This window comes from Hyperolius riggenbachi, chromosome 1 (assembly GCF_040937935.1).
Source record: "Hyperolius riggenbachi isolate aHypRig1 chromosome 1, aHypRig1.pri, whole genome shotgun sequence".
NCBI classification, from domain to species: domain Eukaryota; kingdom Metazoa; phylum Chordata; class Amphibia; order Anura; family Hyperoliidae; genus Hyperolius; species Hyperolius riggenbachi.
This window is the reverse complement of record NC_090646.1, coordinates 428,636,882-428,660,388: the sequence shown is the minus strand read 5'-3', so window position 1 is coordinate 428,660,388 and position 23,507 is coordinate 428,636,882. Positions and strand designations below refer to the sequence as shown.

The window sequence follows — 23,507 nt, the reverse complement described above, 5'->3', positions numbered from 1 at the left end:
GGGGCTCAATTATAGAAATGCACAGAAAGGGCAAACTGATATCTTGTCTTTATTTTTTTTCTGCAATTTGTTCAAGCAGCATGACTGTTCATTTAGGCCCCTTTTTTACAAGTGTATATACTTTATTTATTTTTTATTTTTTGCATTGCGTTACCCTTTCTGCACTCAGGGAAACATAACAGCAAAGAAAGTGTATGGAGCCCAATGCACTAAATGCTTCACAGCTGACCCGCAGCAAAGTCAAGTGTTACCATGCGACTTGCACAACGTCATGCATTGAAGTCAATTCGCGATGCAGAAATGTAAAATTTGTTGGTGGTAATCCCAGTGACGTAATTCCTGTCCAGCAGCGAGTAAGTCACAGGGCGAAGGGTATGGGAGGGGTGGCAGCACTATGCATATGACGCTGTCGGCGCACTCTGCCGCAAGGTCATATAAATCTCCCTTTTGACATTGCAATGCGAGTTGGGTGCCCACCGCAACGCTCGCCTCCTGTATAAAACAGCCTCAAAGTAAATTCCATACTTGATAACATTTGCTATAAACTTGCATCAGTTTAGCTAAATGATTTTTGTGAGAAGTTAAAAATGACTTTTGCTCCCAGGTATGTACCCTTTTTTTTTTTTTTTTTTTTTTTTTTTTTGTCGGAAAGCTATTCAGTGTTGCACTAGTTTTCAGTACAGACAGCTCTGGTAATGCTTCTATTTTGCAAACTTTAGACTACACTGATATTGGCATATGTACTGCATTATTTCAATGCAAAATGTACATAAATATTTGCTTTCCAGCAGATAGCTGTGGTGATACTACTGTTGACTCCGCCTCTTTGAAAATAATTAGCATACTAGCCTGCTCTTTCCTCTTTGATGCCAGTATTGAAGAGGTGTTGGTTAATTTGCTCCTCTTTGCACATATGTTGCTTAACTCGCCTAACGTAATATACCCATTGTAAATAAGTGAATAGATCATGCAAAAGAAAAAAACAAAAAACTTTTAAGAGCCTTTTTTAGCCTTTAAAGCTACTATCCATTGAAGGTATATGTGTGTGAACTGCTCATACCACAAGCACTTATTTTTCCTGATTTTACAGGCGTTTCTGTTCTATACATTCTGAAATTTGAGTAGAGTTGCTTCAGTCATTAATACCTTGTATATTCTCCCAGCCATGCTTGTTAAACTGGTTATGATAAATTCTTGTTTGTGTTGTTAGAGCACAATGCACCAACAAGGTGAAAGACGCAAAGGAGCAGTGTGAAGAGAGGCTTCGGAAAGCTGGTTTGAAAGAAAGTGAACCTGTAAAGCAATATGTGGATAAAAGCTTAATCAAGGTAGGAAATCTGGTCAGTATTTGGTGAAAGCTTGTAATAGAAGTATATGCAGGGCCCTTGTGCCACAGTCAATACTGCCTTTCAATCCTGTGTGTAAACTTTCCATAAAGTTAGGCTTGACAATGACATACTCTGTTGCTATGGAGGAGGCGAAGGGACGATGGCGTTGGCACATGACTGGATGGGAGGGGCAGGAAGGTGTACAGTGGACTCACCCAAGACAATCTGATGCTCTAGATCAAACTGTCAAACTGGTCCTACGAGGGCCGAGATCCTCACATATTTTTGATACAGCTCAAATGAATTGATGGGTCTGAATCAGGAAAGGTGTGGTCCATCAGGTAGAACACATTCCTTTCTTTCTCAGTCCATCCTAAAAACTGGCATGGATCTGGCCCTCCAGGCCTGGAGTTCGACACATGTGCTCTAGATCTATCGGTGACACATCAGGGCTGCTGGATTATTGGTACATAGTTCCCTGACTGGCCACCTCAGGCAAGAAGCTTCTAGTGTGTGTGTGTGTGTGTGTGTGTGTACAAAGCTTCGTACACCCATGCAAGGTATCAATCCCTTGAGCGACCTGGCCAGGCTGATTCAGACCCGTCTTTATCTTACCGATGTGTTCAGTTTCTGTGTGAAAGGTGGAGCAGTGTGGGAGTGATGTCACGTGGTGGGTGAGGCAAGTGGTGAGTAAATTGCTAGCTGAGAGGGTGGGGGCTGCTGTACACACACTGGGGCTGTAGTAATTGGATGTGTGCATGGTGTAGTGCACCGTAAACACATCCAATTTTAATTTGACCAATCACTGACCAATTTTACCACCTCCATGTAGTATGAGGGTCAACAGATTTTGAGTACTGTAAACAGATTGTGTAGGTAGGCTCTTATACTACATGGAAGTGGTAAAATTGGCTATTCATTGGTTAATTACAATTGGATGCGTGTATGCACCCTTAGGTACACCCAGGTTGTGGCTCAGTTGAAACAAACCATGTATTTTCCCTATTAAAAAAAGAATTACCAGATTGAAGCATTGCATCAGATTGCTGCTGAAATCTGAGTGAAAATCCATTGCACTATTGCCCTATTGGTTTTCTATTGCTCGGCACAGTATAGAGGTGGTCAGACACTTGTAGATGACCACCAGATTCAACCATCAGATAGATCCCTCTCAGATCAAATCTGATCATAGAGATTGAATCCTTCCACACACCAGGCATATAATTTTTTTTTTTTTTATAGATTTCAGCATTTATTGAATCAAACCACACCATTGTACGGCTTGATGCAGTGCAACACTATGGCCTGTTGATCTGCTGACGCTCATGGATCCCAATGTAAATGTAATCTGAGCTCCACAAATGCTAACAAGTCAACTCTTCTGTCAATTTGGTCCAAGAAATAAGTAGTAAGGTCACACCAACAAAGTTCAGTTGAAGACCTGTATATCCATATACATGTAGCACACATGCAAATATATGGTTTGGCACTGGACCAAAAAGGCACGTAGTATGAAAAATTTTAATTAATATAGCTGGTTCCCCAAAATAGAATATTAAAACAGAGGGTATTATAAATGACTCATATCATTAACAAGCAGCAATCTGAACAAAGTGCATAATGCATAGTACAATAAATGTGAAAACAAAAATGGTCACAATGACCTTCAACAAAAAGTAAAAAAAAAAACGCAACCATATGTAAAGTGCATAAGATGACGCATAGGATGTCCAACCAGTTATGAACACCTCCTTAAGGAAAGCCACAACCTAAAGTTAGGTATAGGAAAAGAGACCACCATGGTGTATTGAGTAGGGGGCCAGATTGCCCGACAAGCCCACAATATAGGAATACCAGCGAGAGGAAATAGTGGAGCTCACCAAGTGTTAAAAAATGTAGCAGAGCATGGGGGGGGGGGGAGGGGGGGCACTTCAGTCCCACTAGCTGTGCCAAAGCTACATCAGGGACCTGATCCAGGGGCATCAACAAATTCTTTGCATTTTTAAACCTTTTATTTATCTTAACCCTTAGACAGCCAATGCTGTGATGTTTTTTGGCAAAACTTGTTCATTACAGACAAACTTCTTTGTGCTTTCCAAATGTTCATATCTACATCGTGGATGTCCAGAAGCATAGGTTAGGCAGTACCTTGGATGAGGGAGCGCCTTTAGATTTGCGTGGTGAGGGGGTCATTCGGAAAGGCATAGACAAGTATTCCACAGTGGCTGGCGCAGGCATGTAGCTTATTTTTAAAATTTAGTTCACCAGTTTAAGGGTTTAAAAAGGGCTATTCAACTTTAGAAGTATCCAAAACATGTGTTCACTTTCATATGTAAATGCCAGGAGGTGTAGTCAACAATCATCTTGCCACACAATTAGGGCTTTTTCACTATCCTGTTGATTGTTTGGATCATACTGCTGCACAGTCATGTAACTGAAGCCAAGTTAACATTACTTCAAGTTTTAACAATAGCCTTGCAGAATGAGGATTTCCTCTCATGCCATTACTATTTATAACCCGAATTATGTCACTTAACGGTCAAGATTCTGGAAGTTTTACTTGTTATGGTAATGTTTAAAGTTCCATATTTATAGTACTGCTGCAAATGTTCAATTTATTTCTTCAGGTTTTAAAAAAAAAAAAGTGCAAAAAATTACAACAAAGCTGCAATTGATGGTGCACATACCAAGTGAGAAGAGGCATTGGTGGTGGGAGGTGCAGATTATTATGCATGGCGCATGCGTAAAAAAGGTCGCCATAGGTGGAGAGCTCCATCTCGAGACCAAAAAAGGGTGCAGCACGGCTCAATCAATACAGGCACCATGGGCAAAGGGATGAAATTGAGAAGGGAAAATAAAGAGGGAGGACGGGAACAATAAGAAAACAAACGTAGCGAGGTGAAAACGTGAAAGATCAAGAGATCCTGAAAAGGTGGAGAATAAGTGGCCCTTAGTGTCTACACAATTAAGTCATGCATGTGCAAATACAAAAAATCTTCAAAAAGATTCTTAGACATAAGTGGGAAAGTGGGAAACTGATCAGGGGGAGTAAAAAAGCCCACTCCCCTGGCAGGTACCTGCCAGGGGGATGAGCAAACGCAAAAGAGATGGAGGGGTAAGTGAGTACATAGACATGCATCACACTTCACATACATACAGTACAAATTTTGTCAAGAACATATACAGTTGACAGTCGTGGAGATCCAAAAGGAATACCAGAGATCTCAAGGATCAAGGAAATATGAGAGATCTGTGTGGTCATTGAGGCCTAATGGTCCCATAGCTTCCGACTGAAAAGGGAGGAAGCCATGTTGATTCTGCAGTCTTTTTTTCCCTGTCTCCACCTCTGGACAGGGAGGGGACATGTATAATTCCTGCAAACTTAAGTTTGGTGGGATCACTTTCATGAATTTCCTGCATATGCTGAATCACTCTTGGGGAACCTGGGACGTTCTGCTTAGAGACCCCCTATTAAAACCCATAGTTACCGAGGGGCCCCTCTTTTCTTTTAGAAGGTCACCAACAATAGGCTCATTAGTCAGCAGAAGTGAGTTTACGTTAAAAAGTGGGAGTGATTGGCTACGTGATGGTGGGCCTCAGGTAACCACAGGTGTGGCCACTGCAAATCGTGTAGCCAGATGGCAGTCGGTTGCCAGTTTCATATTGGCCCACTTCAACGGTCCGTACGTTGCCTATTTACATGCCAAACATGATTTGTCATGTATGCAATGTGGTGCCCCTGTGGAAGGTTTGTTATAGGGCACACCACGAGATCAATGATCGAACGGTTTAGAGAACATTTTAATTCTCTGAAATCTAGTAAAAGGTTCCCCAAGAGTGATTCAGCATATGCAGGAAATTCATGAAAGTGATCCCACCAAACTTAAGTTTGCAGGAATTATACATGTCCCCTCCCTGTCCAGAGGTGGAAACCGGGAAAAAAGACTGAAAAGGGAGGAAGCCATGTTGATTCTGCAGTCGGAAGCTATGGGACATTTTAGGCCTCAATGACCACACAGCGCTCTCCTATTTCCTTGATGCTTGAGATCTCTGGTATTCCTTTTGGATCTCCACGACTGTCAACTGTATGTTCTTGACAAAATTTGTACTGTATGTATGTGAAGTGTGATGCATGTCTATGTACTCACTTACCCCTCCATCTCTTGCGTTTGCTCATCCCCCTGGTGGGCTTTTTTACTTCCCCCTTATCCATTTCCCCACTTATGTCTTAGAATCTTTTTGAAGAATTTTTTTGTATTTGCACATGCACGACTTAATTGTGTAGAAAAAAGGAGAGGGTGTCCGCACTTGTCAGAAGGAGCAACCTTTATTGAATGGACTTGTCCATAAACAGCCAAGGCAACATTAGATAGCTAATTGTTAATTGTGTAGACACTAAGGGCCACTTATCCTCCACCTTTTCAGGATCTCTTGATCTTTCACTTTTTCACCTCTCTACGTTTGTTTTCTTATTGTTCCCATCCTCCCTTTTTTTTCCCCTCAATTTCATCCCTTTGCCCATGCTGCCTGTATTGATTGAGCCGTGCTGCACCCTTTTTTAGTTGCTAGATGGAGCTCTCCATCTATGGCGACCTTTTTTACGCATGCGCCATGCATAATAATGCAGGACGCGAGTATCAATTTGACTCGCGTTCATTATAGGCGGCTTGCGTAATTACGTACGCGTGCACCCCATAATGGCGTGTATACGTCATAGGCGTGCACACGCGTAATGCGGAAATATGGGTGGCGCTATCGCAGGAAGTGACGCTACATGCCGGCTTCTTGCCGTTATTTAACCAGAAGCCATTGCCCACATAGTTGTAGCCTCCGTAGAAGCTTCCCCGCCAGCTTTCCTTCCATCTTCATTTACCCTCCCCTATATTCTACAGCTTGAGCACGCTGAAGAGGTTCTTGAGAAGGGGTGTGCTTGAAATTCATCTCTATCCACTGCATGAGAATGTATGTATGTATGTATGTATGTATATGTGTATATGTATAATGTATATGTATATATGTATATATGTATGTTATACCGCTGTAGTGCCAACCTCCAGCTTTTCTCCTATCTTTGGTCAATATTTCTAGTGCCGGACCAGCACATTACCTAGCAACTGCCAGAGTAAATCGAACCAATCACGTCTGTCCTTGTCTCCAGCTGAGCTTGGTCTGCGGTCTATGATGCTAGGTACACACTATGAGATTTACTGTCAGATCGATTATTTCCAACATGCCTGGTGTGATTTCTGATTGATTTAAAATAGAAGTGAACGGAAAACAGTTGGAAAATTATTGGAAATCAGATCGGACATGTTGGAAATAATCGATCTGCCAGTAAATCTCATAGTGTGTACCTAGCATAAGCGTATTACAAACCCTAAGGTCAGTTTGGTCAAATACCAGTTACTGTAATACGAGGTGAGGATTTTTTTAGATGATGGAAAGAAGCTAGTGCAGCCAGAGGAAATGCATACAGACTCTGTGCATACAGTATGTCCCTAATGGGATTTCAGTCCAATGCCATTGAGCTAAAGCGTACTACTAACCTATTTTTTTGTGCTTCCTATTTGATGTAAATAACGAATACGTGATGTACAGCTGCTAACAAAGTTAGGCAAGGCAGGATATCTTCTGGGTTATCATAATGGACTGCCCATAACAGCAGCTTTCTCCAACCGACTTAGGCTGCCCCCTGCTGGATGGTGTAATGGTTAAGGGCTCTGCCTCTGACACAGATCAGGGTTCGAATCTCTGCTCTGCCTGTTCAGTAAGCCTGCACCTATTCAGTAAGAGACCTTAGGCAAGTCTCCCTAACACTGCTACTGCCTATAGAGCACGCCCTAGTGGCTGCTGCTCTGTCGCTTTGCGTCTGCCAGGAGAAAAGCACGATATAAAAATGTTATTTGTCTTGTCTTTCATAATTCTGGCTGCCTGTGTGCTATCAGATTAGGCTGGCTGGGGCCATCGGTTATATCACCATGATTTGGAGGGGTGGCCTTAGTGTTGCAGGCACTGTATCTTATACAAGTGACTATTACAGGTATATAGCTTTACTGCTGGCTGGCTTTCTTTATAAAACATATCTGAAGTACTGCATGTTTGAATAAAGGTGTTTTTTTATCATTACTGTATATCAACATGTTTTATTTACCCAGTTTGCTTTTTCTTTATCCAGCCAACCATAAAACAAGAAGTTAACCAGCAAGACACCAATATTAAGGAAGAAGTAAAATCCAAAAGTTCAATAACGCCTGCATTATCTCTGCTTGTAAAGGATAAGAAAGATATTGCTCCTCCTCCTGAAGGTATGGTTGAACCAGGGAGTGAAGACCATTAAAGGGCTACATGGGGGGGAGCTCTGGCGTTACCAAATGGTTGTCATCGTCAGCAATCTGAAATTAACATGCCAGATCAGTCATTTGTTTACACTGTAGCACACAGGTAATGTTTATAAAGCATGAGGTAAGAAGGTATTGTTTTCAGTGTACATACAGTCCTGGACTTTCCTGAGCTTCAGTCACCTGACCATTGCCTTGCACCTGTCATGGCAGACACTACTTATTTTCACCATGGTAGATAGATAGATAGATAGATAGATAGATAGATAGATAGATAGATAGATATCTCTGATACTGGTATGAAAATTATGTATATGGAATGTAGTTATAGCCGCTTACATTTATTTTATAAAGGTGCTTATACGCTTTTTTTTTTTTTTTTTTTTTTTCTTCCCCCCCCTCATTCAATACCCTCCAGATTTGATCACTTTGATCAAACAGAGGGGAATCTATTCCTTTAAATGTCAGTATTTAGAAAGGAATCAATAGTTTTGGAACATAGGGTGTGTGTATGGCCAGCTTAAAGGAAACCTAAAGTAAAAAAAAACAACCCAAAAACAGTTTAACTCGCCTGGGGCTTCTACCAGCCCCCTGCAGCCACCCTATGCTCAAGGCATCATGGAACGGTCCTCCAGTCCCCTGCAGTGATGGCGCAGGGGACTATGGCTCATTTTACTCTGGGGAAAAAATGTACTTATTTGTCTGTTTCCACATATTTTTAAGTTTTTTTTTTTTTTTTTTTAAATTTTTCGCCATAATGCCCCTTTAAGTTTCCTTTAAGACAAAATGTGTATATTGTTCTCATGTATTACTTAGTATTTTACAGAGCATTTCAAGTGAGATTTCTCAGTCAAGGTCCTGTGTAAATTTGGCATTCTGTGGGGAAAAAGTAGACCCACTTCCTTATTGCAGCAGGTCAGAATGGTCTTGCTTCCCATGTGGTACAGCCAGTAAATGGAGATCTATCACTCGTAAAAAGAAAGCAAAGTGAGAGGGAAATGGAGGCTGCCATATTTATTTCCTTGTAAACAATGCCAGTTGCCTGGCAGCCCTGTTGATCTTCTGGCATACGTAGTGTCTGAGTCAAACCCCTGGAACAAACATATGGCTAATCCAGTAAAACCTGACTCAGCTGAGGTCAGTGTACTTGATCTGCTGCATGCTTGTTCAGGCTCTAAGGCTAAATGTATTTGAGACACAGGATGAGGAAGACTGTCAAGCAACTGGTATTATTTAAAAGGAAATAAATATGGTAGCCTCCATATCTCTCTCGGGTTTCATTCAAGCAATAGGCTTGTGAAGACGCTGTGCACCGGAAACATTTGTCTAGATGCGGAAATACACGCACTGCCTAAGGGCCCATTTATACTTAATCAGTTTGTGTGCATTAGTGCGCGTTGGTACGCAGTTTTTCCATAACAGTGCATTGAGAAGATTATTTCCGTTAAAACGTGTTAAAGGTGAAAGGGGCCATAAGGAAACATGGCCCCTTTCATACATTACTTTGCATTACTTTGAAAATCAGTTTTCTTTCAGTTATAACTGAGAGCAACTGATTAAGTTTATAGGGCCCTTAGCCTGTGGTGTACACTACGTTATTTGTGCTGTATATACTAATATGCAGAGATGGTGGGGCTGCTGGATGACTGGCCCCAGCTGACAGGGTTATATACTGGTTAAAAGACACAAAGTGGAAACTGAAACCATTTATATCTACTGCACAACTGCGTTGATGGCCTGACATGGAAGCATTCTCTATTTCAATTGCTGCTGAATGCTAGTAATGGGAGGACACAAAGTGCCTCTGCTACCATCGGGACCACTTTGATCTTGTGTTTTTGTGATACAGGGCATGTGCAATTCATTTTGCTACCAGTAGTCAAATGTGCTGTGGCCACTGATGACTCAGGGGATGCAACAAAAATGTAGAAAGGTGGTGGGGATAGAAGCAGGTGCACCCACACTGCAGCACTTGTTATAGTTTTTGTCGTGTTTTTTTTTTTTTTTTTTTTTTTTATACCTTTTTAGCAGCAACATAAAGTAAAACTTTACCTGGCTGCAGGATCAAATTATTTCTGCCGCTGGGGAAGTGTGCCTTTCCCCAGCCTGGCAGTGTATGCAGAGCTGCAGGGAGTGGTTATGGTTACCTATCTGGACACTGGATCGGCTTCTCCTCTACCTCCACCTGCAGTGATGCACTCCTAACATCCTCTTCTGACTTCCAATTACATTATTACATGTGATCGGGGCTCAGAGGATAGTGTCACTCCCCCCCCCCGGCCACAGTAACAGCGTATCTTGCATGTCACATGCAATTACGCAATAGGGAGAAGCCAACACCAGAGGGAGCAGTGGAGAGAAGGTCACATGGAGGCGCCTGGAGCAGTTGAGAGAAGTGCTGCTGCTTCCGCTCCTCATACACTGGGCTGGGGGAACGCAGGAGAGGACCCTGAACCAAACCAGGCACCAAGGCGGGTGGCATAATGACGCGCCAAGGGGGACACTAGAGGCAAAGGGAGGCGCAGAGATGGCATAATGTTCCCACTTACTAACAGATTCAGGGTAAAGGGAATGAGAGGTATATGGAGACTGCCATTTTCATTTCCTTTTTATTTAAACCACACCTTTGCTGGCCTTTCTGGCATCAGTAGTGTCTGAAATACAAGCCTGAAACAAGCATGCAGCTAAACTATTCAGATTTGTCATTAAACACCTGATCTGCATGCTTGTTCAGGGTCTATGGCTAAAGTTTTAGGGCCCATTTCCACTATCGCGAATTCGCATGCGTTTTTCGCATGCAGATTCGCATAGCAATACAAGTGAATGGGACGGTTTCCACTTGTCAGGATTCCTTTGCGTTTTTCTGTGCAGAAAAAATTCGCATGGCAGAGCCATCAGAATTCTCATACTGCATACCGCTATGTGAATCGCATACAATGTATTTAATAGGAAATTCGCATGAGGTTTGGGTATGCGAATTTTCATGGAAATTTGCATGGAAACAATGGAAAAGCACACCAGCATTGCCATGGTTAAATTTGCATACATCGTCATCCATGCAAATTCGCATGAAAATTCGCATGGATACGCATGCGAAATTCGCATCCGCATGCAAATTTTTACCGCAGCAATTCGCACCGCACAAGTGGAAATGCAGCCTTAGAGGCAGAGTATCAGCAGGACAGCCAGGCAACTGGTATTGTGTAAAATTAAATCACTGTCTGCCTCCATATCCCTCTCACATCAGGTTCTCTTTCAGAAAAAACCTACAGTCCCCATCTTGTTTGTTAACCAGGGACTACCTGTATTAGCATTGCCCTGTTATCCACAAACTTTTGTGCAAAGTAACATCTGGAAGGAGTATGAGAAGCTGGAAAAGTAACATTGCCTGAAGGAGCAACATGGCTAGAATGAACCATAGTGGTTCTTGCTGACAGATAAGGGACCGCAATAAAGACCATGTCCATTCCACCTATTCACCATTCCGAAGATCTTACAGATCAGGACACCATAATAAAATACTGGAATATTTTTAACGACCTCTTTATGATGTAATACAAATGAAGCTAACTTTTTTTCTTCCATTAAGAATTATTTATCTTTGTTTCAGAAAAAGCCAAGCCATTGGTTGTGTTGGAGAAAAAGCCTAGTCCTGCTCCCAAAGAGAAGGTAGATGAGAAAGTTGATGAGAAGGTTGATGAGAAGGTAGATGAGAAGGTAGATGAGGATCAGGGGCCAGTGAATGAAGTTAATCCTAACCTTGGGAATGCAGAGGAAGATGATGAGCCGAAGGTCGAGGATGTAATAGACAAGGACACAAATAAAGAAAATGAAGAAGTGGACCGGGAAAATCTTCTCAACCTAGAAGGCCAGCAAGTAGATGAAAAAGGTTAGGATGCCTATTGGTGTCAGATTACATTTATGAAGTTCTCTGAATTAGCTTGGCAGCTTTGATTTATCAGTCTGGGTGGTTTTTAACATTTAATCTGCAACACATATTTAAAATTGTTTTCTACACATAAAATGTTTTTTGCTGCACGTTTAATTGCAGAGTCAGTCATAAATGGATTTTGCTACCTAAAGGAAGAATTAATTCTGGGCTAGAGAATGGGGATCAGTATAGCTGCATTGCTGCTAATGAACTGAATAATCTTGTCCTGTAATTTTGACCTGAAACGCTAAATACAGGGAGTCCTTTCCTTCTGTGGAGATTGAACATTCGGATGATACAGTCAAGGCAGGTACAGACTGTAGGAAAGGAAGGCACATAGTGAATTTCTCTGAGAAGATTGCAGCCTACACCAGTATTGGTCTCTGGTGCAGGATGTGGTCAATGTCTGGGCTCCTGAACAGGTACCTTAGAAGTAATTTACTGGATTTGACACTGGATTATCAAAGAGCTGCCACAGGGCTGTGGCGTTGGTACAAAAATCATCCGACTCCTCAGTTTAAGAAACTGACTCAAACTCCTACTCCAGGTACCTAAAATGGCTACGACTCCTCAACTCCGACCCCTTAGTCTAATACTTACCAGGGCTGTGGATTTGGCACAAAGAACATCTGACTCTGACGACTCCATTTATGAAACCTTTGACTCCAACTCTGACTCCAGGTACCCAAAAATGCTCAGACTCCTCGACTCCAACTAAGACTCCACATACCTGGCTTTAAATTCCTATATTTTTGTAGTCCTGTTTAGATGGTTTTTTTGTTTGTTTGTTTTTTTTAATGGCAGAACATGTTGCTGTGTCTGTATAAGCACTTTAACTAGCTGATATAAATTAAATGACAGTCAAAAGGATGTGTGAATTTCCTCCGCAGCCGTGACTTGCAGCACTGGTCTACTGAAATTCACTTGGATAGTTGGCTGTGCTCTGTCCCCTTGTGGCATGATGATGCTCATCCAAACAGCAGCCTTCACAGTTGAGCCTTCTGTGAAATCACACAGCCGTGCTGTAGAATTGATTTTAACAAACTTTTTTTTTTTTTTTTTTTTTTTTCTTTTCCTCTTTGTTGATAAACCTGCTCTACACACGCAGACATTTTGGGCGTGCCACTTATTAAGCTGTCAAATGGTATCTGTAGCTCGCCTCTCCATTATCTGCATACATAATTGGAGCGCAGTAGCTCACTTTTCCAATATTGACAGTCTACAGGAGCAATATTATTAGCAGAGATGACAATTTCATTATATGCCCCCCCACTGAACAATTCTGAACAGGGATTTTTGGAATGAACATCTGGGCCACACTGCTCTTCAGGCATGAGCATGGTCCTACTGCACCTGCGCCAGTACAGCCGAGCCTGCACAGTAATCCGGAGCCACTTTGTGCTACTGTTCAGGCTCGGCCATGCGTACAATGTGGCCGCTCTTGTGTAAGGAGAGCATGGTTGCAACTTGCAGGAGGGCAGCAGCGGAGGACAGTGTGGGTAGCCTCTGGAGGATACAGAGGCTTCCCTCTCCTTAGGTAAGTATTTACCTTTTGACACCTCGTGGTCTTTCATTTTCAATGAGTACCTACCCAATTCTAATGAATGTGGCCAGTTTTAAAGCTGAATTCTGGGCATCTTTTGAATACAGCTGGGTTTTGGCCAATCCCTGCACAGTCCAGCAATGTATGCTGCATGGTAACAAAACTCACTGGATTTGTGCTTCTCAGCATTGGTGCCATGACTGTTGCGGTGCTGCGAAGCTGGCCCTCAAGCTTCAAGTATTCAAAGTCTTGCGTATTAGTCTCATTTCATGTGTAAGGTACATAGCCCAGATTGTAGTGAAGTTGTATGTGACTGTACATTGCCATATTCACTATATGGCAAATGTGAAATGTTTTTGCAGCATCAATTTAAAATTTTTCTGAATTCACTGATAAATGCATAGGAATAAAGGTAAATTGTGGCTATAAAGCATTTCAAGGCTCAAAATGTTGACAGTTGCTTTAATAATGTGTTTTTATGAAATGATGTGCTCATGCTTTGCTGATTTAAAAGTATTCTTGTGGTTCTGTTTATGGCTTTGCTTGCAGCAGTGGCATGTAAATTACATTTTCCACCTGACTGGTTTAGTTTGTTTATTATTGAGTGTTCCACCTTCTACTGTGTGATAGGGCAGCATTTTCATTTGTAGAACTCACAGGATATTTCTACACTTCATTATACGTGGATAATTGTATTTGTGAAATGCTCCACGCCTTGTGTAAACTTCAAGTCGGGCAGGGGTGAAGCAGGACTGTGGTATAAATAAGTCCTCATATTGACTAGCACGCATGACAGGAAATTCAGATTAATTATTACCAACTAAATTACAAAACCTCATTTTAATTCTCCGTCTCTCGGTATCTATATATTGTATCTTGCAGTACATTGGAGTTCAATGACTAAAATATGAATCCATTAAATTTGAAGATCTAGTGCCCATTTCTCCATAGAAAACAAACTAAATGCATCCATAGAGTACAGCTGAACTGAGAGCAGAGTTTCCATGCCAATAGTAATGTTTTATGTGCGGTGCTGTGATCATACCACTCTTACTATCCAGTGCCTCCAGGGGATCCCCACTCTGCTTTCCTGAAATGTTTGACTGAAAGGAATGTCTGTTATGGGCGGGGAGAAAGGGACAGTTCTCCTTCATGCACCCAGTCTGACCATAGGAATGCCCCTTCACCAACCGATCACATCCCCTTGCTGCATATTTACCACCCTCTCATGGTCCCTCCTGATATTGCAGCTCAGAATGAACAGGCGATGTGTGTGTGTGTGTGTGTGTGTGTGTGCTGCAGGAAATGAGTATTTTAATAATAAACACTTGGGAGCGACCATGAGGGGCCGCTAACGTTGCTACAAGGGGGCGTGACTGAATGGAGAAGATGAGGTTTATGGATGGACTGGATGCATGAAGAGGAGGATCACTTTCACTTCCTCCCCACACATAGACGTTCTTTCCATTTAAACATTTCAAACAAACACATAACATTTATATCGTGCTTTTCTCCTGGTGGACTCAAAGCGCTAGAGCTGCAGCCACTAGGATGCGCTCTATAGGCAGTAGCAGTGTTAGGCTTCTTGCACACTGCAAGCGATTTCCGATTCAGATTCCGCTTTTTAATCAGTTTTTACCTCCGATTCAGATTTGCAGTGTGCAAGGAGCAAACTGCAAATCTGAATCGGAAGTAAAAACCGATTAAAAAGCGGAATCTGAATTGCTTGCAGTGTGCAAGAGGCCTTAGGGAGACTTGCTCAATGTCTCCTACTGAATAGGTGCTGGCTTACTGAACAGGCAGAGCTGAGATTCGAACCCAGGTCGCCTGTGTCAGAGGCTTAGCAATTACACTATCCAGCTGCTCTTTCAGGAAAGCAGAGTGGGACCCCTGGGGGCGCTGGACAGTGAGGATGGTGCACCACGGTGGGATGGTGCATTACTATTGGCATGGAGACCACGCTTTCAGATCCGCAGTCCTTTCACTGACCGTTATGAACAGTAGGAGAATCTGTTCCACACTGTCTTGAATTAAAGTTTTCCTTGCAAGTGCGTGCATTTTGGCTACATTTGCGTGACTTGACCAAACCCACAAGATCTTTTGCTTAGGCTGCAAGTCACATGACTGAAGTTGGGAGAAGTGGTATTCATGATAGTTTGCTCCCTGTAGTAATGCAGTTTGGTAATACTGACACGTGATTCACTTGGCAGATTTTAGTGTAAGGTTTTCTGTAATCTGTGCAGGTGATTATTGTGAAGTTGCTGCAGATTGGAATTGTCTCATTAACTATGTTGCAGTGAGGTAAATAAAGTACTATTTGTGCAAGGTCACATAAAGTAGAAGTCCATGTCATGTAAAATGATTATCATCACACCATTGCCTGAATAAGTTAGACAGCAAGGGCAATGCTGATCTGATTTAGACACTGAACAAAAGTTAGAAACAGAATCTGGACACTCTGTAACTACTTCTTTTCTTCTTTTTTTTTCTTCCCCTTTAAGAAGAAAAACAAGATGAACAGGAAGAAGAGGCTGAAAATGGAAATGACTATAATGGGGAAGATACAAATGTAGCTGAACCTGAGGCAGAAAAACAAGCTCAGCTCATAGACAATGAGCAGAACTTAAAAGGTATTTTTTTTTCCTTGCCCTTTGTACCTGAATGTGACACTCCTTCCTGTCATGTTACTGTTGAAGGCCAACTCACCATTTTATGAACATGCTTTTTCACATGCATAATGGATATACCATTCTATTCTGCTATGTAGATGCATTGTGTGCAATTTAAAGGGAACCTGAACTGAGGAATATGGAGGCTGCATCTTCATTCGCTTATAAACTGTACCAGTTGCTTTACATCTGTGCTGATGCTCTGCTGCTAATACAGTACATGAAATCGCTGGCCCAGAAAGAGCATGCAGATGTTTTGGCTCCTCTGGCTGCATGCTTGTTGCAGGTGTGACTGAAAAACAAAACCTAAAGCTCAGTCTGATAACCAGACAACTGAAATTGTTTATAAGAGAATGAACATGGCAGCCTTCATGTTCCCCTCACTTCAGGTTCCCTTTAAAGGGAACCTTAACTGAGAGTGATATAGATGTTTCCTGTTAAACAATACCAGTTGCCTGGCAGTCCAGCTGATCTCTGTGACTGCAATAGTGGCTGAATCACACCCTGAAACAAGCATGCAGCTAATCCAGTCTGACTTCAGTCAGAGCACCTGATCTGCATGCTTGTTCAGGGGCTGTGGCTAAAAGTATTAGAGACACAGGATCAGCAGGCGATTCAGGCAACTGGTATTTTAAAAGGAAAAATCCCATATCTTTCTCAGTTTAGGTTCCCTTTAAGTCAGTGATTGGAGTATGAATTGTGTATGTGTTCTAATGTAATCAAGTTAAAGCCAAAAGCTATATGCAGGCTTTTGCTTGGCCAGAATGGTTGTGATCATTACAGCTGAGGAGAGGAAGTAGTAACACAGAAAACAGGAAATGCTCTTTCCACACTATAAAAGACTGACAAAAAAATGTAGCCTTTGAAATCGAACCATGTCAAATTTGGCTACTTCCAGTACAAAAATGGGTGGCAGACAGAATTATTATTATTATTATTATTATTATTATTACTACAGGTGAAACTCAAAAAAATTAGAATATTGCGCAAAAGTTCACCTTTTAAATTGAATTACTGAAATAAATGATAGATGAAATAGAGATATTTAAAGCCTTTATTTGTTATAAAACCCCAAAATCAAAATATCAGACCATTAGAATATTGTGAAAATGCTCAATATTCTAGGCTCAGTGTCAGATTCTAATCAGCTAATTAATCCAAAACACCTACAAAGGGTTTCTATTCATATATTTGTTTCACCTTACAAGTTGAATTAATGAAATAAATGAACTTTTGCACAATTTCACCTCTATTTTTATACTTTACAGTAGAGTCTCCGGTAATGCGGCACTGATGGGGACTGGCTGATTCTGGATAAGTGTGCTTTCTGGTTGCTTGAGACTCGATGTTAAATATGGGTCTAGATCCTACAGGGCCAAATATGGCCCTCAGAGCCATTCAATTTGGCCCTCAAGTGGTTTCCCTACTTTGCATTGTGTTTGGCCCACTCTACACCACCAGGGAAGCTATATTGGAGTTGAAGCCCTAGAATACCAGGGAAGCAATATGGGGGAGGTAGGAGGAAAGCACTAAACACTAGGGAACTGTATAGGGAGGGTGAGGGCCTCTAGACACCAGGGAACTGTGCAAGGGAGGGAGGTCACTAGACACCAGGGGACTGTATAAGGGAGGGAGGAGGACCACCAGACACCGGGGAGCTGTATTAGGGGTTGGATGGGGGGGGCCATGACACACCTGGGAACTTTATAAGGAAGGTGGCCAGTAGATATTGAAGTTGGCCCACGACTAGGTCCCAGTGTACAATTTCAGCCCATTTTGGATTTGCGTTTGACGCCCCTGGTCTAGCTATTACAGTACTATACGCCACTCTATATACATACCATAAAGTAACTGATAAAATACAGTAATTGAAAGTATTTTAACAGCACAGCAGAGCCCAAAAACAGCCTGAAAGTACATACCAATGGCACGATTTTTCGGATATTTTTTTTTTTTTTAAGGGGATGTCGAAAGACAATTTTCACAATATCATATAACATTGTTTAACAAAACTCGTTAACCGGTGGGAAGACACTACCCGTCACTATCGTTCAGATTACAGCAATCGTTCAGATGACCATAGACATTACTGTTTGAACGATTGTTTATGTCCCTTTGTTCACTCCCGCCGTACGTGATGTTGAAAGATGAATCGGAACGATCATTGCCGTAGATTCCCGATCCATCTTCTGGTGGGTACTTGACTTTAGCAGTTAGCTTTCAACTCATTAAATGCTGCGATTTTGTGCTGATTGGTTGAGACTGCTGGTTAATGGAGTTCTGGATAACCAGGATTCTACTGCATTTACTGTATAAAGCACTTGTGTTAGATTGCTCAGCAAGCTCATGGTGAACCAAAACTCCTAGGCGTGTGTATTTCTGTTTTATAAAGAACATATTACATGGTGCTATACAATAGATGGGAGAGACTCTGAGACAATACAACTTTAATCAATGTCACACAGGGACTTTATAGTATTCAACAATGATACACACAATAGTGATGTAAACAATGTAAAGAAACCTATAGCAGAGAAGTCAATGAGTCCATATGGTGGTGGGGAAGAGCACAAAGGGAGGAAGGCCCTGCCAAATAGGCTTACAATCTAAAAATGAAAGTGAAAAACTGAGGCTAGGTTCACAGTGGTCAGCTGCATAACACATGCATTAGGACTGTGAACTACAATGTAGACTGGACATAAACTTTAATACAAAGTCAGCATGCAGCGAGAATAATAATGTGATCAGTTACAACACAGTACTGTGATCAGGCCCATAGAGTTGTATGGGCAGTGAGTTGGCATGCAGAATTCTGCAAAGCATCTGACTTGTGTACAAGGCCTTCCTTGGTGAATCTTTTTATATACGGTAGTTAACTTTTTTTTCTTTTTTTTTTTTTGCTTTGATTTACAGATGAGAAAATCCAAAAGGGACTGAACGGACAGGGGCTTGATCCAGAGGCAGAGGACAGTGAAGATCCACCTGTAAAATAACACTCCTAATACCATAGACTCTTAAGAGAGACTCTGTCCCTTGTTTTGTGACCAGGTGATGCCTTAAAAGGGTCAGAGATTACATGAAGTAGAGGGATGCCGTGCAATTCTGCACTAACTAGTGAAACTTGAAGAATGGCTTTAGTTTGTCTTTATTTAATTTTATTTTTCTTTCTCTTTAAATTTAAATGCGATGGGAAACTTGTCCTCTGAAAATTTGTACATCTGCCTTATGAATTCTTAACTTTTTTTTTAATAACTTCCGGAGAGAAATTGGTGAATGTTTCTTCCAGTAATCAGTTTGTCATGCATAAGAGGTTCGTTTGCGTGCAAAGTCTTCCAAGATTAACCATGATGCCTGCAGCTGCAGTATTTACACTCATGTGGCTTCACCTCTCTTTAGGGAACTGACTTCTACCAATATAGTTTTATCAGTTGAACCTCCTCCTACAGTCAGGACTCTTCAGTTCTGTCATCCTCTTGTGGGATTGTTAAAGAGGGACGCCAGTGAAAATAATAAAAAAAAGTGCTTCATTTTTACAATAATTATGTATAAATAATTTAGTCAAATTTTAGTCAGTGATTTTTTTTTTTCCCATTGTAAAATCTTTCCTCTCCCTGATTGACATTTACCACATGGTGATGTCAGTGGAAGGAGATGCTGCTTGCTTTTTTGGCAGGTGGACCCAGCTGTAAACAGCTTTTGGATTTCCCACAATGCAATGAGGTTCACAGACAGGAAACTGTCACTACCATGGTCCTGACAACCCACTGTGGGAAGGGTTTCACCACAATATCAGCCATACAGCGCCCCCTGATGATCTGTTTGTGAAAAGGAAAAGATTTCTCATGGGAAAGGAAGTATCAGCTACTGATTGGGATGGCGTACAATTCTTGGTTATGGTTTCTTTTTAAGCTGCAGGGGCCATACACTATAGCTGCAGGAAAGAGGAGAGCTTGGAATCATGCAGGGTGATGATTGGAGATCTTCTAGTGGTCATTATGAAGGAAAATGTACATTAAAGTGATATTCAACTGCACATCAACCATCATCTAACGCGATTTGGGGATTACTGTAAAATTTACACTTGGTAAATCATGTGTAGGTTAGTGGCTTTTATTTTTTGTTTGTTTTTTGATTTGTATTTTCACCACTTTTTCTATTTAACGCTTTTTAAAACCTAGTGAATTGGTCACCTTTACTTGAAGGCTTTTTCACACTGCCAAGTTTATAGGAAGCTTGTATTGACCAGAATACAGGGCTGTCCTGTTTACTCTCTCAATGCCAGATGCCTGACTGTCATGCTACGGTAGGATTTTGAGGTTTGTTAGATCGCCCAAATGCTGACCTGATGTGTGTACCTATTATGGGTCAGTGATTCAGAATATATCTGAGGCAGAGATACTGCATAATGGGCCAGGCAAGTAAACGGTTTTGTATAAAGAGCCAGAGGTGAGAGTTCTATGGAGGCTGCAATATTTATTTCCTTTTAAAACTATACCAGTTGCCTGGCAGTACTCCTGATCCTGTGTCTGTCTGCAGCAGATCAGATACTTTGACTAAGCTTTTACTGGATTGTCCATATGCTTGTTCCAGGGTTTTGCCTCACACTATCTATACTAGATCAACAGGGCTGCCAAGTAACTGGTATTGTTTACAAGGAAATAAATATGGCAGCTTCCATATCTCTCTCACCTCGGGTTCCCTTTAAGGAGAATAAAGATGGCAACTTCTATATCCTCCTTAATGCAGGTTGGCTTTAAAGCCACAATCCATAAATGCGAGCACAGTAAGGAATTGAATTTACTTGTACTGACCAATGCTAGATTGGTTTTCCAGCACTGCTAGAGTTGACAGTTGTTTTGGTTTGTTTGTTTGTTTATTTTTTTGCATAAAAGGCAGAAAGCTTGGCATTGTGTTTATAGCCAATGAAGAAACCCTACAATATGTAGTAAAGCACAAGACTGACCATAGAGTAAAAGCACATGTCTCATTCTCAATAAGATGTTGGCCCAAGTTGCTAGGGCCCCCTTGCACTGCATCTTTTAACTTTGGCTGTATGTAAAAGTGGTTCACAGTTGGTCACATTTATTTTTTTTCTCTACTCTCCTCATTGTTGAAATTGCTTTTCAAATACAGGTAGTCCCCGGTTAACAAACAAGATAGGGGACTGTAGGTTCGTTCTTAACCTGAATCTGTTAAGTCGGAACATTGTGCCATCTCCGTCGCCTTAAACGTCTTAGGAGAAACTGGAGTGACCTGACCCTTAAAGCGTGGTGTGGGAAACTGCCCTTGGTGTAAAGGTTTAAAGTAGAACTCAAGTGAAAATGTGATAAAGTGCTTCATTTTTACAATAATTATGTATAAACTAGTGACCTTAGCCCGTTTAAAAACGGGCTAGGTCTGTCACCACTCTGCCGTGCACATGCGTGCGCCCATCACACGCGCACACACACGCCCACCCCTTCTGACTCCATCCTTCCTCAGCTCTCCTCAGTGTCTCTGCGTCCCTCCCTGCACATGTGCAGTGCAAAAATGCACTGACACCGGGATATAGCGGATGCAGAGACACAGGGATATTATATAAAGAGATGATGTAGTCTGTGAACCTCATTGCAAAGATTTTACAATGGGCAAACACTGACAGGAAACTGTCAGGACCATGGTCCTGACATCACACTCTGGGAGGGGTTTCGCCACAATATCAGCCATACAGACGCGCCCCCCCCCCCCCCCCCCCCCCCCCCCCCAATGATCCATTTTGAGAAAAGGAAAAGCTTTCTCATGGGAAAGGGGGTATCCGCTACTGATTGGGATGAAGTTCAATTGTTGGTTACGGTTTCTCTGTAAGTCCAGTGTACACTGTATATCTCTGTTTCCGTTATTTTACCTGCTCTGCCTTAAAGAAAACCTGAACTGAAAATTAAAAGTCAAAATAAGCATACACAAGTCATACTTACCTCCCATGTAGTCTACTCCTCGGTGTCTTTCTCCTCTCCTGTGTCATGTTTGTTCACTGTGATCAATGGAATTTTCCGTCCTCCATTTTGAAAATGGCCATTACCCATAACAGCTTTCTGGTCAGCACACAGTTAAACTGTAACATCTTCCACTTGAGCCATAGGAAAACATGGACATTACCTGGTACATCAGTTTTCCTCTCAGCTATAACTGACAGCAACTGATATTTTATTGACAGCAACTGATATATTTCAGATCTGACAAAATATTGTCAGAACTGGAAGGGATCATTGTCAGAAGAAAATGGTGAGCCTCTGAAAGGAGCTGATGGCAAGGTAACTATATAATGTTCATTTGAAGTTGCCTCGTGTTTATTTTAAATATTTTCACTCAGTACAGGTTCTCTTTAAGCAAATATTTATTATAGAAAATTATCCCAAAATTCACTGGCTGCATACTTACTGCAAGTCTGCAAGTTAACAAGCATTAAAGCAGCAATATGGATGACAGAGATAATGACCCCTACCAGCCAACAGTGGCAGGCCCCATATTTTATCTTGACCTAGTCCCTCAAAATATCATTAGTAATGACGGGCTCCAGGTATCCATTTAGAGGATAATAAACAGTACTTTACACTGGAATGTTCCCTTCCACCCATTTCACTTACAGAAGAATATGCACACTACATTGTGTAGTCCTAAAACACTAAATGTCTCGTGCCTTAATATAAAACACATGGCTCTGTGCTCCATGCACAGTCACTGCAACTACAATCACTTCCAGAAGCTGGAATCTCTCCGCTTCTCTGATCTATTTCCGGATGCAGGGTAAATGCTAAGATTATTTTTTTGACCTAAAAAATATTAAGATCCATTTTTTGATTTGTTTTTGTTTGTTTTTTTTTGTATAGAAATGTCATTTTATGTGGGTTGGTACTTTTATGGCACGGATTAAATTGTACAGATATTTTAATTTATGATCTTTTGTTGTATTTGTATTAAAATAGAGGTTACACTCCAACAAATAATCCTTGTCCGATTTACTTGAGTCATTGTCTATTTATTTTTATGTATGAGTCCTTAACAAATGTTGGTATGAAATAATGACAAAAGGGGTGAAAGCAAATCTGGTGTTCTGATAACAATCAGATTTCAATTTATTCAGATGTGGTTTTTTTTCCCAGCGAGACTGTTAACTAAACTAGAATCCGGGTGTAAGTTAGTAGTTCTTTCTCTGTTCTATAGCTGGTAAGTGACAAGCTTACTGTATAATTCTAGATTGTATGCAGGGTTGAGTCAATACAAAAATAACACTCAAAAGTTTAGAATTCCACCAACTTGGCTCCTCCGACTCCACTCATTTGCCTATATAACAATCTTGTTGATTGAAAGTATGTAACATAAAAGGCATGTCACTTTTTTTTTTTTTTTTTTTATGCCCCAGTGTCTGTATAAGATTCAATTCCAGTGTGTAGCCCTGCCACCTTGCAGAAAAAGTTTCAATTCACTAAGTTGTGTGGTGGTAAGTTTTTCTCTTGCCTGATCACCAGCATGATCTATCAGTATTTTCAGTGTTAATGCACACCAAAGAAGCTTGCTTTATTAAAGGGAACCTAAACTGAGGATATGGATTTTTCCTTTTAAAATAATACCAGTTGCCTGACTCTCCTACAGATCCTGTGTCTCTAATACGTTTAGCCACAGCCTCTCAACAAGCATGCAGATCAGGTGCTCTGACTGAAG

General features: G+C 41.4%; 1 protein-coding gene across 2 annotated transcripts in view; it reads left to right on the top strand.

Moving 5' to 3' along the window:
- The window catches only part of GOLM1 (golgi membrane protein 1), a 106,374-nt gene extending 83,582 nt beyond the window's left edge, over positions 1-22,792 (top strand). The window contains exons 6-10 of one of the 2 annotated variants that reach the window (XM_068237171.1): positions 1,211-1,328; positions 7,504-7,633; positions 11,277-11,555; positions 15,645-15,770; positions 18,723-22,792. In XM_068237171.1, the coding sequence (XP_068093272.1) occupies positions 1,211-1,328; positions 7,504-7,633; positions 11,277-11,555; positions 15,645-15,770; positions 18,723-18,802 (733 nt within the window). In that variant the 3' untranslated portion in view covers positions 18,803-22,792. Of the gene's footprint in view, positions 1-1,210; positions 1,329-7,503; positions 7,634-11,276; positions 11,556-15,641; positions 15,771-18,722 lie in introns of both variants that reach the window. The other variant, XM_068237163.1, reaches the window with a different exon arrangement.
- The last annotated feature ends 715 nt before the right edge of the window (positions 22,793-23,507 follow it).